Raw genomic sequence first — 19,309 nt, forward strand, 5'->3', positions numbered from 1 at the left:
TGTTCAACCTTCGAACAGCAGGACCATGGCATCGGGTTGTCTCTCCCTTCTGATTGCCCACCCGGGGGCATTCCAGTTGCCCTAGACCTTTGCTGAAGCAATGACTTGATTGGCATCGGATCGTCGCCTGAGCTTACAGGACCGTCGTATGGCATTTTAAGATGGTGCAGTACTCGGTCATCAAGAAAAAGTGATGGAGTTTCGATGTTTCAACTGGAGTCGAAACCCATATTACATCCCGGATATGATAAAATAGGATGAATTGATATGGTATTTTGCAAGCACATATCACATCCTGGAAGCGACAAAATAAACATTTTGTTCTTTCTTCAACAATTACTAATCTCTAGTAAACCTCTCAATAGGATTCGAATCTAGATGCACTCTGCAACAATGTTCTGCACGATTAATGCATGGTCCCTCGGATTAATTGCATTCGGAGTCAATCGTTCCAAGCCAGACACTTCCTTGCAGATTCCTATTACAGACGGCCTTCTCAGTAACACCAACATCTGACCTTGACATTCTTCTCAGAACCCGGAGTGTCGTTTGGTTTTTCCTTACCTTTGTTGCACGTAAAAATCCGCGCGTCTTCTTCTCTATTTTTTTTTTTTTTTTCCTTCTCTTTTAACGATTTGCCTTCCTAATACATAGGATGTTTTGTAAGGCGTCCGCCTATGCTCAACAGACTAGATGTAGCTCCTTATTTATGTTTATATAAAAGTGAATATATTAAGTGAAATCATTTTCTACTATTACCAGAAAATATGCTTTTCCTGAAAATGTTTTTTTTTTCCGCTGTGCATGCTTTTCTATGAGACCAATATTAGTAAAAGAAAATGGCATAAATGATCCATGAACTTTAATATAATATGCATTATGATCCATCAACTTCAGCCAATACGCAATGTGGTCTCTAAACTTTTTGTACATGTTCAATTTAATCCATGAGCTATATGAAATTGTTCGATGTTGTCCCCGATCTTGGATTAATAGAATGACTACCTTGAACACTTTTATATAGTTGAGGGACTACATTGAACTTGTACAAAAAGTTCAAAGACCACATTGAACATTAGGCTATAGTTTAGGGACCACATTGCACAATGGGCTAAAGTTTAGGGACAATTAATGTTATTATCCCTATTAGTATTGATTGACCTACACTAGTTAGCGCTATATTTCTTTCATTTATGGTCTACTTAACTATATCTTTTTCTCTTTGGCAAAAATTATCGGTTACTTGGTTTCTTAATTTGAACTTGCTCGTTATTGTAAAGTAGATGAAGCCCATCCTTGTTTTATCAGCGACATAAGATATCATTAGTGATTAATCCAAATTTCAACTTAGGCACCAAAAGAAAATTGTAATTAGACTATGATAAGATAAGGCTTTCTGATTATTGATTAAAGATGTAACTCCCCTTCATTTTGCCAAAGAATAAGAAAAATTCTGAAGAAAATCCGACAAAAAGAAATTGTCGAAGAAAAGAAAATTACAAGGATTTAAAAATACCGTAGCCATTTGACCACTTCGTGGGAAATACACAAAGGACATTTTGGCAATGTTTGGTTCAAGATTGAAAATGAGCATTGGGACTCTAAAGTCCCTCGGCCAAATGCAAATGGCATTTGGCTACATTTTTTAACTCACTTTTGGGGAGATGCAATTGCATCTCAAATATTTTTCAAAGTCCTTTAGCCCAAAGTACATATGCTCAAAGAGGTACTTTGAGTTAAAGGACTTTTACAAAATGTAACTATTTTTTTTTTTATTTTAACTTTGTCACATTCACTTGCCGCCACCCCCCGCCCGGCAGCCCCCTCCTCCCCGCCCTCGCTGTTGCTAGCCAATTGCCGCCGGCCCGCCGCCTCCCGCAAGCCCCCGCCGCCGCTTGCCCACCACCCCCCCGGGCGCTCGCCCGCCGGCTATCATTGCCGACCGCCGCTTTTTTTTAAAAAGTAAAAATACTTTATAAAGTTCATTTTTCACCGAACAATATTTACGTCAAAGTTGTTTTTCAAATATGTACCAAACACTACTTGTATTTTGAAAAATGTCTATTTTAGATAGGCCTTGGAAACAACTCGCATTCATTCTTCTTCATGAAGGCTAATTGGGTAATTTCATGCTTGCTGTATGAAATTCATTTTCCAAGTCCTATTTTACTTGATATAACAGAGCGAAATTGACTGCCACTTCTCGATCTTCATCGTCGGTCAGAGAGAAAGATTTCCGATGGAGGAAATGGAAGATGCGACGTCGATGTTGCCGTTCCTTCCCTTGGAACTGAGGTCGTCGAAGCTCTCGTGGCCGTCGACGTCGGTGGAGGCTCTGGAGGCCATGTCCAGAGGCCCAGACCACAGCCGCGTGGAGTCTGGCGAAGTGCTCGCCATGGCCGTCTCTCACATGCGAGACGGCTCCGAGCCCTTCTTCGCTCCTTTTGCTGCCGAAGGCTACGCGCTCTTCTTCGACGATGTACTTCGGATTAATCATCAATTTCGTCTGCTTCTAGCTTGCTGATTGAAGTTCTATTCGTTCGTATGCGTGCGTGCGATTGGCGTCTTCGTGTGCGTTTGAGTTTGAAATTTCTCCTGCAGCTCATGTCTCGCGAGGATGCAGAGAAGTGGTTCAAGGAGGTAATCCCGTTTCTGGCTAATCTGTTGCTGCGGTTGCCTAAGCTGTTGGAAGATCACTGGAAACATCCTTACGGCTATTCTCGTTCGAGGAAACGGCGGGTCAGAACCGGTCTTCGCATATTGGACCGCCAACAAGCAGGGATGGTTATCCTGAACCGGGTACGATTTGGAATTTATTCTTTCCGTACTTTGACTTATATTGACTAAATAAATACGAAATGCATGTTAAAAAAGCTTAACTGTTTCGAAGGCGAGAAGTGGTTTATGTTATGATGAGTAGAGATGCTCCTGGTAGTGTGATTGGTTTGAGATAAAAGGTCGTTCTGTTGTAATTGACGGTGTTCGAAAATGGTGTACATCCGGTGAACAGAATGAATTATTTAGAATGGCTGCTTTTTCTAGATGGAGAATTGGTCTTACTTATGCATTGCGTATAATTAGGGTGAAAAGAGTTTAGAATAAACCGAGGAAACTTCTGGTTGAATCAGAGCACTTTTGGGGGAATGAAGCTGTAGGATTCATGCCTAATTGTCCTTGTATGGTCATATTTTTCAGGAATTGATTGCTGCTCTTCTGGCTTGCTCTTTCTTTTCCCTGTTCCCAGTCATTGAGAGAGGTTCTAAAGATCTTCCCATGATCAACTTCGATAAATTGTTTGCGTATGTAACCTTCTAGTTATTTGTATTTATGTAGAATAACCTTGTTTGGTCTGTACTTTAACATTTTGTTAAGATTTTAATTGTGATGTGTATGCGCTTTGGCTGTAATGACTGGACTTAGATTTGAGTAAGGTGTGAATCTCTTTGGTTCTCTCTGTTAACTAGTTTCTAGCTGTGAATCTCTTTGGTTCTGTCTGTTAACTAGTTTCAAATAATTAGTTGTGCATGGAGATCTTGGTGCATTTTTCCCATACTGTATGGATAATGTTAAAGAGACTGTTGCAGTAAATAAGATCATTAGTTGAGCAATGACTCCTCAACCATGTGAATTCTTATTGCTTCACAATATTTTAAGAATACTCACAGTAGGTGAAATGGCACTAGTAGTTCTTGTACTCTGGCCCAAAATTCAAAACCATCCCTTAACTTTTTTTCGGTCAAAATCGTCCCTATACTTTTCTATTGTCGATTGATTTGTGCTAACATGGACAACCAGATTGCTGAGTTGGACGTCGGAGTACATGTGTACTGTTCTGATTTGAAAAGTTTTTCCTGTGGTATCACCACATTAGCCAACATAAATTTTTAAAAAATAAAGCAAGAGAGAGAGATTTGGAACTCCTAGCCATAGTGGCTAGAGCTTCTTTGAGCTCACAGCCATGGCCCTCGTTGAACACAGCCATGACTGTTCGAGCTTAGCCTACTACGCTTTGTCCAGGTCGACCATGACCACTTGAGCTTCGTCAACCTTGCTGCCACGGCAGCTAGAGCTTCTTCGAGCTTCCGGCCATGTCCACTCGAGCTTCGTCAAGATCAGTCATGGTGTTTGCATCTTCTTCAAGCTTGGGTTAATGGCTGCTTGGGGTCAGCAAATTTCTAATGGCGTTTACACAATGTTAGCAAATTCCATTAGTGGACCGACTAGGGATGGACAGAGAGAGAGAGAGAGAGAGAGAGAGAGGTCAGCAAATTTCTAATGGCGTTTACACCATGTTAGCAAATTCCATTAGTGGACCGACTAGGGATGGAGAGAGAGAGAGAGAGAGGTCAGCAAATTTCTAATGGCATTTACACCATGTTAGCAAATTCCATTAGTGGACCGACTAGGGATGGACACTTTTTCTAATGGCATTTAAACCATGCTAGCAAATTCCATTAGTGGACCAACTAAGGATGGACACCTTTTGACGGTTTCGATTTTTGAACTAAGGTACACGGACCAACGGTGACATTTTACTTGCACAGTGTTTATCATTACAACTTATAAATGTCCTATCTCTTACTGTCCAGTTTCCAATCATTACCTGAGCTTCTTGGAGATACCCATGGTTTGCTTCATTTGCTCTATCTCTTTAGTTTGTCGGACAACTAAATGTAGTGGTCCCTTGCATCTTAACCATATGCTTATCACTTTATCCCTTTAAGAGATGATTGCCCCAGCCATCTAAGCGATCCTCGTCATTACACTTAAAACTTTTGAGGACAATTTCAGGGGCCGTTAGAAAGGCTGCTATTAGTTGATGGATAGGATTAGAATGGAGGAGCATGTCGTCTTTGTGCCTTTGTACCTCTTAACTTTTTTTTGACGATATATTGATTTTGTTGTTTAATCTTGGGAAATACATTGGCATCATTTTCAGGAATCTGTATGAGAGTTATGATGAAAAGCAAGAAAGCAAGATGAAATGTATCACACACTATTTTCATCGTATAAGTTCAACTATTCCTGTGGGGGTTGTCTCATTTGAGAGGAAAGTTCTTCCACTGGAAAGTGATCCTCTTGTGCCTTATGGGATGGTGGACTTCTGGAGTAAGTCTGCCTTTCCTCTCTGCCACCTTGAGGTAACAGTTGGAACGAACAAGTGAAATAGGTAGTTGAACCTGTTTTGTTTTGCATTATGTAGTTTTTCCTTCTCATACTTCTCTGAGGTCTCTGTGTAAATTTTAGGTACATGATTCTGGCCTCATGGAAGACCATTCTGGTGAAGTTCTTCAAGTTGATTTTGCAAACAAATATATTGGCGGTGGTGCTCTTAATAGGGGCTGTGTTCAGGTATAACTTCCTAGATGTGTGGACTTGATTATACAAATGAAAGAGGTTAATTTGTGTTAGGCAGTGCATTAATAGATCCTTGGGATGTTCATGGCTGTACTTAACCATAGATTACAGATGTTTATTAGGTGGTTTATCTGATGCATCTTTCTTATTGTCTCCCTCTGTAAAGGTAAGTTCAGAGAAGGGCGAGAGAGTCACATTTAGTATTGTTTGGCAATGACATACTTGAGGTTTCCAGATTCTGCCATCTCCTTTTCTGACGATCTTTAGGCCTTGTTTACTTTAGAGACTAAAACGGCAAAGAAGTTCTTTCTGGAAAATGAATTTTCTTTTCACCGGACGGGTGGAAGATGGATGTGATAATGGAGTTCATAATGAGTCTTAAATCATGTGCAAGCAGTACCTATGTTTTCGTTGTTTTATTAGATTGCCTTTAATGGTGTTCTTTTTTATGGTCAAGCATGATATGCTGCTCAAATAACATGCAGGAAGAGATACTTTTCATGATCAATCCTGAATTGATTGTCGGAATGCTTTTCTTGCCAGCCTTGGCAGACAATGAAGCTATAGAAATTGTGGGTACTGAAAGGTTTGCAAATTATACAGGGTGAGTATGGACATTTGCCTTGGTAAACTCAAAGTGATATGTAGTAGTTGTGATGCTTTTCTTAATTATCGATGTCACTGCGAGAATTTTGAATTATGTAATATCTATGGACTGAACTATGGCTCGTACTGGATCAAGATGTCCACATGAACTGTTGTTTTTTCACGTTTCAATTTCTGAATATTACAACATAAAAAGTGTTGCAGGTCCTCAAAGACAAGCTGCTTTCACTTTGTAGCACTATTGGTTCCCTGTCTGAAAAATGAAAATATGGAATTTTTCAAATTACGTCAGATTCAGAGTTGGATGCGGACTGCTTAGTAATGTTTACTTCTTTGCCTCCTCTCTTTTCGCTCAATTGACAGTGTTCGATGGAGAATTATAAACAATTGTTGTAGGCTTCCACAGAAGAAGGTTTCTAATGTAGAAGGTGTATGCACAATTTTGTGATTGATTTGAGTTTGAGCTAACTGAGTAATCCTTCTTGAACATGCTTGTTTTTATTAGAAATTACTTTGATTATTCAGCTGGTAGGTATACATCTTTTAATTCTGTCTGAATTGACTTCACTTTATGATGGCTTCTGAATTGTGCTTGAACTTGAAGGGGTGCAGGTATGCTTCTTCATTCAAATTTTCTGGTGACTATATTGACAAAAGAGACACTGATTGCATGGGAAGGCGTAGAACGAGAAATGTTGCAATAGATGCATTATGCAGACCAGGGATTAAGCAGTATAAATTACAACTCCTTCTGAGGTATTGTGGAGTTTTTTTCCCCATGATTTCCTGTCATCGTTAGCTCTTACATGTGTAAGCTGGACAAGAAAGAAGGATGAAGCCATCTCAAATGGAAATCCGCTTATTTTAGTTACCAATTCATTAAATGCCCTCTTTGCTGGATTTACAAGTAATACACAGGGTCAAGAAATAAAGGTTGGAGTGAAGGTTCTATTCTACCCTTTTTCGTGCTGGCTTAATCTTGGATACAGTGTCACTTGCTGAAACCACTCCAGGGCATCTTCAGGATGGATTTTCTTATCAAATAAAGCTTTTAAAAATGCAAAATCAAGATCATATGAAGAGCGACTTTTAATCAAAGCAATTGGAATTTCCCTTTGAATTGTCTATGAAATTGTGTCCAGGATGTTAAATCTGTCATTTGGCTCTGTTGTAGAGTAGACTCTAGGGTTCACAGTCTACGAGGTAAGTCCGGTCAAATGAGAGTCGAAAACGTATCAATGAGAAGATGATGTCTTACTAGACTGTTCAGTTATGTAGTTGGAGACATTTCTTCCTTGGATCTTTTCCTTTCACTTGCCAAATGAAATTTCATAATAAGTAACAAAGAATTAGATTATCCAATTTTAATAGGAAGCTAAAATGAGATTGTAGCTAAAAAAAAAAAAACAAAAACAAAAGCAAAAACTTATAGCATGATCAACTATAAGACAAGTGAGACTAAGGAGAGTATTAAACAATATCCAAATTGAACAAGGTTCTGAGAACCATGTGTTTCAGCTGAGCTGAAGACAAAACCGCATTTGCCAAGAATAAATTGTCTCGGAAATTTTTAGAGTTGTCTTTTCTATTGGTTCCTTGGTTGGTCGGAAAGGAAGTAAAATAGAGGAACTTTCCATCGATGGCCTAGAAAGAAATAAGTCCTTGATTGATTTTAGATGTTGCTCACTTGCTTGTTGCAATCACAGGGAGATTAATAAGGCATTTTGTGGCTTCTCTGATGACTCCAAGTACCAGTTGTATGAGAGGGTCTTCCAGGAAAATTGTTTAGCAGGATTGGTTGATGGCCGAGTCCAAGTCTCAAATCATGTATCTGGGGATGATGCTTTGGTCAGGGATTTTCACATTTTGCAGTATCATTTTTCTTCTTTTGTTAAGTCATTGTTTCTATGTATATGTAAATCCAGTTCTACTTATCTGAGGATGCTGTCTGTTTTTGGACTGCAGAGAGATCCTGCAACATTCACAAGAACTGAAGGAGGAGCAAGGGACAAAGAGGTCCCAGATGCCGAGGCTTTAACTCAGATACCTGATGATGATGACAATATTGGAATTGTGACGGGAAACTGGGGTTGTGGAGCCTTTGGAGGTGATCCTGAGCTGAAGAGCGTGATTCAGTGGCTTGCTGCTTCTCAGGTGATATTATCCTTTTTACTTAGCAATATCTTACAATTGAGAATCATTTTATTTTATGTGGCAATGCTAAATATGAGTGAGCAGGTTTATCTGATGTCTACACATTTAGGAATATACAAGGTGTTATGACGTTTGTCAGTGCATAACATCTTAACTACAATAAACAAGTATAGTTGAATGATCAATTTAAAGTTTTCCAAGCATGAGGATGCTTGAAGTTTTGAGATGCAGGTACATCACAAGAAGGAAGTTTGTGAGTAGAAATGTTTGATCATAACCAGACAGGAACAACTTTGTCAGAAAAAAGATGGATGTGGTATGAGATATAAGATTGAAACATGGGATCAGTTTAAGAAGTGTCAGAATAGTTAGTGGCAAAAATACTTCATTATAGGCAGCCCACACTTATCTATTGGTCTTTTTTAATGTATATGGAAAAGAAAAGAAGAGACAAGTCTACAGTCAATAACCTAAAGAGGAGAAAGCTTTAATAATTTTGTGAACCAGATTTTTAGAGGGCTTGGGCAATCATGGCTGATCAGGCCAAAATTCTAAGGTTCTGTCATTCGGCCATACGATCCCCTCTATCTTTTCTGGACCCATTCAATTACCTTAAAGAGCTAGCAAAATTGCATGAGAATATTCAAGGTGGATGGATTGGGCAGGCCCAGAAAGGAAATCCATCATCTAAGCCTGCCTATGTTCACAAAATTTTAAAATGGGCTCAACCTAGTTCAGTGAATAATTTGAACCAAGCCAGATCAAACGTTGGTGAGGAATATAAAATCCATTCAGCTTCTATGGTCTGCAGAAAGGACTTGAGCTTGTGAATTGGCCCATCATAGACATTGGCATTAGCTTCTGGACTTTTTTAGTGTAAAATAAACTGAAGGTTTTGATGCTAAATTATTATGGTTGTCAATGAGTAGATGAAGGAGCCAAGTACTAAGAAGACTTGTGAAGGTGGTTTCTGGCAGGATACTTTCTTACTATGGTGGTCATTATCTGTCAATTGCCAACTTTAGTATAGTCAGCATAAGTCATAGTTAAGTTTAAAACGAGGGTTTAGAATGTTGCGAAAAACATGAAGAAGATGGAGTATGGACACTTGCCAAACTATCATCTATGATAATTGATTGCTTAAGGATTTTCATTGATAAAATAGATCAGAATTTATTTGCCCATTGCCAAACCCTGCTTTTCTGGTTAATTGAATCATTTCACTTTGTGAGGTTATTTAATGAGTGGAAAGTGATTGAACAGATGAACCTAGTACAGTATTTAAAGGGATGACATGGATTTATCTGAAAAAACTAGAGTTGCCAGTTCAGGGAGATATTTTTCTGTAGAAATTGGTCAACTTTTATTAAGGATTTGGTTAGGGGACTGTAAAGTAGATCACTAAGAGGGATATTATAGGGTAAGAGTAGCTTGGCAGGGTAAAATGAAAATGGGCCATTTTAGTTTACCATAAATATCTCTTTTGGATTTTCCTTATGGTTCATCTGTTATTATCTTTTGCTGGAGAATGAAAAGCTATACATTAGACAACCTAACTAAAGTTTTGAGGATAGGAGGTTGGCAGTGCTAGGTAATATATGTCTGCAACTAAGCCTCTTGCGCTGGCATTGATCATGTAGAACTAGGTTTTTCGGATATCTTAAAACAAAGATTTTGCAATATGAGGATTTCATCTTTGTTGACTTAAACCTCGTCCTGTTCTTTTCTTATGTTTGGACATAATAGTCTGCTCTTACTTTGCTAAATTTTCAACAGATTCCACTAGTTGATGGAATGTGTAGGGCATCGATGTCTCTTTTGAGAATGACATTTCAACATTTTTGTTTCATTAGATTCATGTCTGTCTGCATATTTTTCAGGCATTGAGACCCTTCATTTCATATTATACATTTGGTGTGGAGGCATTGCAGAACCTACGTCAGGTACTTTTTGTTATTTCGCATGGTTCAGATCAATGGCAGTAGCTTTAGTAAGATCTTTCCAATTTCTGTTGCATTCTTCTGACACTAAGTTTCTGTTGACTTTAAGTTCCCACCAGTTATTTTCCACAAGGAAGTTCAGTTTCCCACCTTTTATTTCCGAAGCTTTTTTTAAGGTTATTCCTAATTTGCTTTTCGGCTGCATGTTGTAGCAGTTGTATAATAGCAAACGGGATGGTGTTATTCATATTTTACTTAGCCTTTTGCCTTCAATCATGGTCGTTAATTGTTTTTCTTCAATTGCTAGATTCTGTGAACCCAACGTTAAAGGAGATCAGCTCTCTTTTTTATGATGTCGAGCAGGTGAGTCGATGGATATTGTTGCATGGATGGACAGTGGGAGACCTTTGGAATATGTTGGTGGAGTACTCATCGCAGAGATTCAAACAAGAAACGAAGCTCGGTTTCTTCGCCTGGTTGCTTCCATCTGTGACAGCTGATGATGCCATGACATTTAATGCACTTGATGCTACCTAGACTCTTATAACTTTACATTTTGCATCGAATTAACATGTGTGCATTTGTGGAGATTAAGCGAGTAGAATTTTTTTATACATCAAATCATCCTCAAGTAGAAGGGTCACTACCGATGTGTGGGAACACGAGGTGTTGTGCTGGTCATAGTTGATGAATTATATTGATGCCCATTTAAGCCAATAACCGGCGGTAGCCTGCTATCTTCAATCGGCTAATCCCGTCTACATTATCTAAAGCCCCATGCGAAAAAGTCAAGCTGTTTGGCGAAAATAAATTTGGACCACTTTGGGAAAACTAAATGCCTAAGTCATGGGCTTGTAGGGTTTAATGACTTTTTTTCTTTCAGTGCAACCTTACGGATAATTTTGTATTGCGCTCTTGCTCTCAAAAAACGCTGTTCATCTTCTTTAACCCATCGTCTCTCTGTCTTCTTCAAAGTATGTCTATGTGCTCAATGGTTGTTTATGTTGCGGTCGCCAGTTGCTGAGGTCGAGGTCGCCTAGGTTGGGATTGCATGTCGATCGAGGATCGACCATCGAAGTCGCACAGGTCAAGGCTTGACCCATCATCTTCTTCAACCCATCGTCGTCTATCTTCTTCGAGAGGTCGCGCGACCTTAGTGGCCCATGGTCTGGTTCCAGCAGCCCTCGCCTGGGGTGGTCTGTTCATCTTCTCCAACGTTGCCCTCTCTTGTGACTATTGGGCAAGATCTGGAGGTCGAGGGACAATGATGGTCGAGTGTCATGGTCGCCGATGGTCCACATCGGAGCCCCCGCTTGAGCTCGCAATGGCCCTCAGAGCCATTGCCGGAGCCTCAAGATGATGAACAGTAGCTCCCTTTGCCTTTTCATTTTTGTTCTTCAAAACTATCTTGTAAAAGACTTCACACAACTCACTTTCACCCCTTTATCCGTGCGAAACACGAACAAAACGCAAGATCGACGCAACTAATGCACGGTCGGTTGATGCAAACACAAAACAGAGAGACAAGCCAATCTTAAGTTGCCGGTGCTCCTATCCTCAAGTACACCGGGTGTCCGTGAGAGATTGTAGCAGTCGCTCGAGTGAGAGCATAGAGTTTGCGTTACCAGGCCCTTTGGAACTGAGAAGGCTCTTTGCAAATATTTATCGGTCATCATAGATTCATTCGCATCCCTGATGGACATCAGATAAAGGGTGCATTCGAATCAGCTTTCTCAAGGATTTTGGACTTTGGAAAAATGCTGGGGTGTTTGGCAAGCATTTTCAATGGACATTTGGCCAAATGTCAGTCTTAAGAAGGCTGAAAGCCCCTACTAGCGTTGGGCTTTAAGCATTTTCAGAATGCGAAAGGCCCCGTTAATGAAAAATAGTGAATTGCCTATTTTGCCCTCAAAACCTTAAATCCAACTACAATTCATCTTCCTTCTTTAAAGGATTTTTATCAAATGCCATTTGCATTTTCCAAAGCCACTTAAGCTAAAGACATTTGCATTTGCTCAAAGCCCATTTCTAAAAGCCGAACCAAACGCACCATAAAAATTACAAAAAATATGTTTTCGTTGTGAACTTAGCATTTTGTTTACGTCGGATGTCTCTGAAAACATCCGTTGTGAATCGACATTGATATTGGAGTTATTTGCTTATTAATAGTTATGGCAGATCAAAGTCAGTTTCATTTTAAAATTTTTCGAGACTTAAATAAATAAAATCAAGAACTTTTATTGTATTATTGCGTCGTGTAAAAGATAAAAAAGAAAATTCTAAAGTTTTATGAGGTTTTCAACTTTGTTTGGACTTTTTCTTTATTGCAAATTTCAAAAGTTTCACGTCGCAATTTAATCTTTTTTTGTCTGTTACAATCTCTTAAAATTCATATTATCAATATTGACATATGAAATTAAAAAGAGAGAGAGAGAGAGAGAGAGATTTTTTTTTTTTTTCTGTTTTCAATTTAAAAATATATATTTAAAAAATAAGTCGCCTCCCCTGTCTTTTCTCTCACACCCAAAAGCACAGATTTTTACGTGTGTTGGATAATCCCCTGTTCCTCTCTCTCAGCAGGCGAGGTGATGCGCCACCAAATTCCATACAGCTCCAAGCCAACCAGCCAGGTGAAGGTCAGTCTCCACTTTCCACTTGTCTGCAACTTCTTCTATGTCTCTCCATTTTTTTTTCTTACTCTTTCCGCGTCTCGAACACATATATAAATCCCCACTAGTGTATTTGTTCTGTGAGTACGCCGCACGCTGGTGATTAGCTAACTTCCCATCTTCAGCTTTGTTGAAGAGGCTCGGGGAGAGACAAGTGGAGGGAATTGCAGAAGCTGAGGACAGACTTGTGGGTGAGAGCCCATTCCCAAGCTCTAGGTAAGGAATTTCAGCAGTCGGTTCCTAACTTTTCGGTGAATTTTTTGTGATGGCTATGGGTTTTCTTTCTTTGGTCGAAATGATGGCTATAGTTTATGATCTATATGTTATAAGGCTCGTATGCTGTTATGGTCACTGGGTATGCCTTCGTTCTGCACGTTACCGCGGTTGGCGTCCCTGTACTCAGCTTGGAGTTGGGATGTGCCAATAATAATATGATGGGGTTGAGCCAATGAACCTTTTTTTTTTGTTTTTGTGTTAGTATTTTCTCAAAACTTCTTGTTGAAAGGCCATGATATCATGTTGCTGATGTTATGCTTGATTGGAATTGGCTTTTTGTAGAAATGGCACTACAGCAAGCAAGTATTCTTCAAGTTCCGTTGTGCACTCGGAAAGGCCGCAGAACAGTTTCTACTGTACTTTCTAGCTTCAAGACTCCCTTGAAGAATACAGAGGGATGGTTTAGTCTCTCCTCGGTTAATCTTCATGCACCTTGGCGGGTGTGATTCTTTGGTGTCCACTTAAGTTCTTTCAATGCTTAATTTCGCATTGGCTCTCATTCTTATCTTCCATGCAAATTAGGGTGAGGATATGAAAAGCATTGTCGTAGGAGCGTCTAAAACGTCTCATAATCCCAAATTTGTTGGTGGAAAGAAAGAGCGAGATGATGATAGCAGTGATTCTGAGTACGAGGAGCAAGATGATGAGGTGAAGGACAATGACCCTCCTCTCATGGATCCTGAAGAGAGGCAGGAGTGGAGAAGGAAAATTAGAGAAGTGATCGACAAATATCCTGACGTTGAGGAGGAGATAGACCTTGACGAGAGGAGGAAGAAGATGCAGAAGCTCCTGGCTGATTATCCCCTCGTTGTGGACGAGGATGATCCTGATTGGCCTGATGATGCTGATGGTTGGGGTTTCAATTTGGGCCAATTCTTCAACAAAATCACCATAAAGAATGTTAGGAAAGAAGATGATGAAAATGATGACAGTGAGAATGAAATTGTGTGGCAAGATGATAATTATATCCGCCCCATCAAAGATATCACTACTTCTGAATGGGAGGAAGCTGTTTTCAAGGATATTAGTCCTTTGATTGTTCTTGTTCATAACCGCTACAAGAGGTTAGTATATGGTTCTCATTGTTCATCTTTCCACAATTATGTTGCTTGCAAGTCGATACATGTAAGGCCTGCCAAGCTATTTAAAAGGTGTCATATCTTCTCTTTTCATGTGGGAAATCAGTGCCACTTTCTTTCTTTGTTGTTTGAGAGAGTACATGATGCTCACTTTTTAACATTTTCCCTTTTGGAATCATAGTTTAAGGTGATAGTAGCATGCACAGTTGCATTTTCTTTTCTGCCACTTTTTGTAGTTCTTTTGCGACGAAGTCACTTGAGTAGATTTCTTCCAGTTAAATGATTTTTTGACTTATTTTTGGAAGCTAGAAATTCATTTAGCTAAGTATGTTGGCTTGCAAAACATGAAAATGCTAGTATCTTGAACTCACTTTTACCAGTGCTGTAATTGGTTGAATTTCTGTTGTGTCTAGTGATCATTTGAAATATCGGAAGACAAATTGTAAATGTACATCTTTTGATTATTGCCTAGATTAGTTTAGAAAAGAAAAGTGGTTAATTATTTGCTTTTAATATGTTTGTTTGGCTACTTTATGTCGTAGAAATGGCTGTAGCTCTTGGAGGTAGATAATATGTAGATCTTGGTTGTTTACCCTAGATATACGGTTTGCGTATGTACCATTGCTGAAAGAAACCTTTCTATTGGAAATTTGTAACTATTTTTAGGCCAAAAGAGAATGAAAAGATCAGGGATGAGTTGGAGAAAGCCGTGCACATAATTTGGAACTGCAGACTACCTTCACCAAGAGTAAGGAGCATTATGCCTAATTCCCATCATCTATCACCTTGTTAATACCTTCTGACTTGTTATTACTTTCCTGTTAAAAAGTGTGTTGCAGTTGATGCTATTAAGGAGCCTGAGCTGATATCTGCTCTACAAGTTTCCATCTTTCCTGAGATTATCTTCACTAAAGCTGGGAAGATTTTATATCGTGAAAAGGGTAACTTACTGCTCATAAATTTTTTTGAAAGGGTTCTTGCAACATAATTCTGGTTATGACCCTTGTTTGACTTGTCAACACAGCTATTCGAACTGCGGATGAGTTTTCAAAGATAATGGCGTTCTACTACTATGGAGCAGCCAAGCCACCATGTTTGCACAACAGTGAAGATAGCCAGGAAATGATTCCATGTGTTCGAGTATAGTGTATAGTATATCCGTAGTCCAGCTTAGTAGTTCTTAATACCCTTAGCTGTTGTTGCAGTGCACATCATTGCGGAAATCTGACAATTTTGATGTAGCGAGCTCGACTGTTACTGTTCATTTACTTATGAACAGTTTCGATGGAGAGCAAGTATTACAAAATTCCCTGTTCTGGGTATCTAAGTGAAACTAATCTTGGAATACAAATTTAATTGGTGAACACAGATGAGTAGGTCTGAATGCATTTTATGTGTTGTAACTCTTCGCCTTTAGCATTCGAATTCTTGCTTTGCAGCAGGCCCAATTTCATAAAGGGAATCTTTGATCATATGAGACTCAAAATAGCTAATAGCACGCAGTCTTCCCAACTATATACCGGCACTCATTCCGTTTGTCTAAAACAAGGTAATGCATCCGCAAACTGTTGAAAATATCAGGAATAGTTCTCTCCCTTATGTGAATGCGCTGTTTATTTTCTGAATTATATTTATCTGCTTATCTTGTTTATCGTAGCTAGTTTTGGTGGTTCTTTAGGTAGTTTTGGTTGCAAGTGACTTGTTTTCCTTCATTAGGAACTGTTTGTGCCTTCAACGTGATTTCTGGATTTTCATACATTTCTTTACTTGATCTAGGCTGAATTGGTGGATGAGACTTTAGAGAATGATACTGAATTTTTTTCATTGCACTTGTAGAATTAGAATCTTCCTCTTTGAAGATAGTAGCTAAAACAGGTAGGGTTTGTATGCCGTCTGTTCCCCATAAGCGCCCTTTGACTAGTAAGGGAAAAGCCCTTTAGTGATTGTTTTGATTGCCTTGGGAAGCACAAATCTTTTGGCCGAACATAAAGCTGAGACACGCATTGCAAGCTTCCTTGGTGAATTGCCTTTTACTCATGTTAGTAAGGAGAATCCTGATCGGCCACAGGATCCATGCAAGAAGTTTGATGATGTTGGATATCTGACGGGTTATTTAGATGTTTCTATAGTTAAGAATAGCTATGTAGAAAATGTCGGGTTGTAGTTGAGACTTAAGACCACATATTTAGAAATGTGCCTTGGCTGGATGAAGTAGATGAAGAGATAGTAAGGACAATCAAAATAATACAGCTGATAGTGAGGGAGGGACTTGAACCCTCCACCTCGGCCCAAGATGAAGATTTGAGTGGGGCTCCATTCATATATTTTTTATTGGGATAAATGTGTTGGAAGTCCTAAAACTTTCAGAAAGCGTAATCAAATCCTAAAACTTTCAAAAAGTGCAATCAAATCCTAAAACTTGTCAAATTGGTGCAATCAAATCCTTCCGTTGATTGGACTTTTTGAAATTTTTAGAACTTGATTGTGCTTTTGTGGCAAGTTTTAGGACTTGAATGCACATTTTGAAATGGTGAAATCAAGTCCTTCCGTTGATTAAACTTTTTGAAAATTTTAGTAGTTGATTGTACTTTTGTGACAAGTCTTAAGACTTGAATGCACATTTTGAAAGTTTTCGGACTCAATTGCACTTCATGACAAGTTTTAGGACTTTCAGTGCACTTATCCCTTTTTATTTGGGAATGAGTAAATAATTGCAGAACGATCTGGGAAAATGTGAGGATGAGAGGAAATCATCAAGAGGAAGGATCAGTGTCATGAATCTGATTCTGATTCTTGGGTATCTAAGTAAAGAGGAAGATCGAGGAGGAAAAAGAATTGGAAGAGAAAAGGTAGCCTTTAAAATGACTAGGACAAGGGCTTCAAGAAGAAAATGAAGGAGAAGAGGAGGAAGAGTAAGGAATTGTCTGATGGAGACAAGCACTGCCGATCACCATAAGAAAGAGTAAGAAAGAGAGAAAAGGTATATTGGTGACTTTGACATGGATAACTTGGATTCATTTTGAAGGTACGCGGAAGGAACAGAACAGAAGGGCTATACCATATGGTTGTGATGACAGGCTCGTTTGATTTAACTACAAATTTGTGAAGTTGTGAAGCGATCAAGAAGAGCAATGAAACCATTGAGGAGACCGTTTCATCTTGATCACTCCCATAATGTGCATCAGAATTTATATGCTTTGAATATCATGAGCTCTTGTCATTCGTGCTGCTTGGGTCGTGGGTCTACACTGTTTTATTGAGAGAGCTTAGGGGAGGTCGTAAGACTGCTGTTCTTCACTGTCAATCAAGGAGAGTCGTGCATTTCAATTAATGACAAGTTGTCATCATTATATAAATGGAATTGAAGAACATGAGCATCATTTCATAGCACTGGTCATATGCCTAAAGAAATTCCTCCCTTCTGACAGCCTCTTATGGATGTCGGAGTCATTATTTGAAAGTGATAGGAGGCATCAAGAGTTGTATCGATGCACAATTACATAACATCTTATTATTGTCCATAATCACATGAAAATATTGGCTGACATAATGTGGCCTTCATGACTATTGTTGAGCTTAAACTGCCTGTTGTTTTGGACTGATTCCTAGACATTTATTTATTGTGAAGGCCGCAGCAGCAGAAGGTCTTGTGGTAATGGAACCGGAAGGCAAAGAGCTGGGCAGGATTGGCACCATCGAACTTGCAGTCTGATACTCTGACTATTCATTTCTCACTGTTCCCGTAGAAAACAGTGAGGCATTTGCCAGTACTACCGGAAACCCAAAATCGAAATTCCCGGTGGTTGAACTTCTTTGGTGGGTTAATAGATTTCCAGTCCGCACCGGCAATGTTTTCTAGCGATTTCAATGACCGCAGGCTCACTTTCCCATGCTTGTCCACAGTAAGGTAACTTTGTCCCCCGGAGCACTTGTCCATGTAGTTGCTCAATCTGTGGGGCATTGGAGTAGGAAGTTTTTTAGAAATCGAAACAACACAAACCACTGCCTTGTTTAGTTCAACCTTTTTTTGTTTAGTTCAACCTTACGAATCGAGTAATTGAGTGTAAATAAGTGCAATACACATTACCGCCTGTAATCTTGAATCTACTAGAAATTCGCCTGCAGATATCTCTTTTCCTCTGGCTATGTTTGTTTTATTACCTGTGATAATCAGAATCCGAACCGGAAGAAGATTGCCAACCAAAATAGGCATTGTATTTGGCGGACTTGCCACCGACAATATTTGAGACAGAATAAACTCCCCTGTCATTGGCGGCGACATAATCAGATTGCAAAGCACCGGCAATGAGAGTGTTGTCCCAAGCAGTCTTGTGGGGGTAGGCTTCATTTGGTGGGCATGTCGACGTGTCACATTTGGAGCATTGGCCGCACAGAAACTCACTCTTCAGGAGCATTGGCCGCACAGAAACTCACTCTTCAGGGATACATTTCCACCGCTGCCAGCAGCCGAGCCACAGATCACCAGAGCAAGCAGGTATAAAGAGAACAGAAAGAAGTCTCCGTCCACGATGGTTGGATTGTTTTCTTTGGCCGGTCATTCTTTTCGAATAGAGTTTGCTTGATTATGTAACCTTTTTTGGTTCTTAAACTCATCGATTTTGGTCATTTCACCCCTCGTGCTTGTTTGATCGGGACAAAGCATAGTTGGACTTTGTTCCATGTGAATAGTTTATAGTTGTTGGGCTTAGATGATTACAAATTCATCAGCTGTATTTTGTTTTTGCTTACAGAATGTGAGGGACAGTTCATCCCCCAATATTTTGGTCACACGAAGCATTCTCTTGATATTTAATTTGTTATATCTTAAACTTGTTCTTGAATCTCACTTTCTTTGATCAGAGAACCCTATTGGCTCCTAATGCCTATGTATTATCATTATTGTTTTTATCTTTGTCGTGTCTTTTTATTTAAACTTAGAATTTGAGGAAAAAACACATATTTCTTTTCTTTTTTTTTTCTCTACTTTTGCTAAGAAAATGAAATTATATCGTATAATTTATAATCAAAATGATTTGTTTGCGTATGAAATGAGGTGCAACTCTACGATTCTTGGACAGTTGATTAGGCGGGTTGGTTTGTCTTAAGGATGTTGGAAGCTATTTTGGAGTGCGGCTACTTCTGTGATACTTACTCTTATGATTCGGCTTGGGATTCAAAATGCTTAACTACAAGATCCTCTCGTCTCCTTTTTGCATCTTTGTTCGGA

The 19,309-nt window shown here is 39.3% G+C and overlaps 3 protein-coding genes and 1 long non-coding RNA gene across 9 annotated transcripts; 3 read left to right on the top strand and 1 right to left on the bottom strand.

The window, feature by feature from the left end:
* Positions 1-2,205: 2,205 nt before the first annotated feature.
* Positions 2,206-10,765, top strand: LOC115739074 (poly(ADP-ribose) glycohydrolase 1-like). 2 transcript variants are annotated; one of them, XM_030671941.2, is made up of 11 exons: positions 2,206-2,479; positions 2,602-2,799; positions 3,196-3,299; positions 4,940-5,141; positions 5,248-5,352; positions 5,844-5,962; positions 6,577-6,720; positions 7,671-7,812; positions 7,924-8,118; positions 9,999-10,061; positions 10,422-10,765. In XM_030671941.2, exons 1-11 carry the CDS (start codon positions 2,240-2,242, stop codon positions 10,593-10,595), a joined length of 1,686 nt encoding a protein of 561 aa, XP_030527801.1. In that variant the 5' UTR covers positions 2,206-2,239; the 3' UTR covers positions 10,596-10,765. The 2 variants fall into 2 exon arrangements, with proteins under 2 accessions (XP_030527801.1, XP_030527802.1); XM_030671942.2 differs by having other exon boundaries at positions 7,930-8,118.
* Positions 3,314-3,564, top strand: LOC125312623. Its single transcript, XR_007196678.1, has 2 exons — positions 3,314-3,431; positions 3,472-3,564. It is a non-coding gene; the product is annotated as an uncharacterized LOC125312623 (long non-coding RNA).
* LOC115739076 (thioredoxin-like fold domain-containing protein MRL7L, chloroplastic) lies at positions 4,230-15,490 on the top strand. Of its 5 annotated transcripts, XM_048271234.1 has the most exons (8): positions 4,232-4,260; positions 4,336-4,345; positions 12,888-12,943; positions 13,286-13,443; positions 13,526-14,067; positions 14,749-14,830; positions 14,912-15,023; positions 15,107-15,490. In XM_048271234.1, the coding sequence occupies exons 4-8, from the start codon at positions 13,288-13,290 to the stop codon at positions 15,226-15,228; spliced, it is 1,014 nt and encodes a 337-aa protein (XP_048127191.1). In that variant the 5' UTR covers positions 4,232-4,260; positions 4,336-4,345; positions 12,888-12,943; positions 13,286-13,287; the 3' UTR covers positions 15,229-15,490. The 5 variants fall into 5 exon arrangements, with proteins under 5 accessions (XP_048127192.1, XP_048127191.1, XP_048127189.1 ...); XM_048271235.1 differs by lacking the exon at positions 4,336-4,345 and having other exon boundaries at positions 4,230-4,260; XM_048271232.1 differs by lacking the exons at positions 4,232-4,260; positions 4,336-4,345 and adding an exon at positions 12,558-12,688 and having other exon boundaries at positions 12,853-12,943.
* Positions 15,491-17,806: 2,316 nt separating this feature from the next.
* LOC115739236 lies at positions 17,807-18,497 on the bottom strand. The gene is made up of 2 exons (XM_030672241.1): positions 18,244-18,497; positions 17,807-18,032 (listed from the first exon to the last, which is right to left on the bottom strand). Exons 1-2 carry the CDS (start codon positions 18,495-18,497, stop codon positions 17,807-17,809), a joined length of 480 nt encoding a protein of 159 aa, XP_030528101.1.
* Between the last annotated feature and the right edge of the window lie 812 nt (positions 18,498-19,309).

Source organism: Rhodamnia argentea, chromosome 10 (assembly GCF_020921035.1).
Source record: "Rhodamnia argentea isolate NSW1041297 chromosome 10, ASM2092103v1, whole genome shotgun sequence".
NCBI classification, from domain to species: Eukaryota; Viridiplantae; Streptophyta; class Magnoliopsida; order Myrtales; family Myrtaceae; genus Rhodamnia; species Rhodamnia argentea.

Excerpts from the sequence above, each read along its gene's own strand:
- LOC115739074 (XM_030671941.2), top strand. The coding sequence starts at position 2,240 with ATGGAGGAAATGGAAGATGCGACGTCGATGTTGCCGTTCCTTCCCTTG. Across the intron at positions 2,480-2,601 it reads ACGCGCTCTTCTTCGACGAT|CTCATGTCTCGCGAGGATGC; the intron begins GTACTTCGGATT and ends TTTCTCCTGCAG. Across the intron at positions 5,963-6,576 it reads AGGTTTGCAAATTATACAGG|GTATGCTTCTTCATTCAAAT; the intron begins GTGAGTATGGAC and ends GAAGGGGTGCAG.
- LOC115739076 (XM_048271235.1), top strand. The coding sequence starts at position 13,288 with ATGGCACTACAGCAAGCAAGTATTCTTCAAGTTCCGTTGTGCACTCGG. Across the intron at positions 13,444-13,525 it reads ATCTTCATGCACCTTGGCGG|GGTGAGGATATGAAAAGCAT; the intron begins GTGTGATTCTTT and ends CATGCAAATTAG. Across the intron at positions 14,831-14,911 it reads GCAGACTACCTTCACCAAGA|TGTGTTGCAGTTGATGCTAT; the intron begins GTAAGGAGCATT and ends CCTGTTAAAAAG.
- LOC115739236 (XM_030672241.1), bottom strand. The coding sequence starts at position 18,497 with ATGCTCCTGAAGAGTGAGTTTCTGTGCGGCCAATGCTCCAAATGTGAC. Across the intron at positions 18,033-18,243 it reads TCGGATTCTGATTATCACAG|ATTGAGCAACTACATGGACA; the intron begins GTAATAAAACAA and ends AATGCCCCACAG.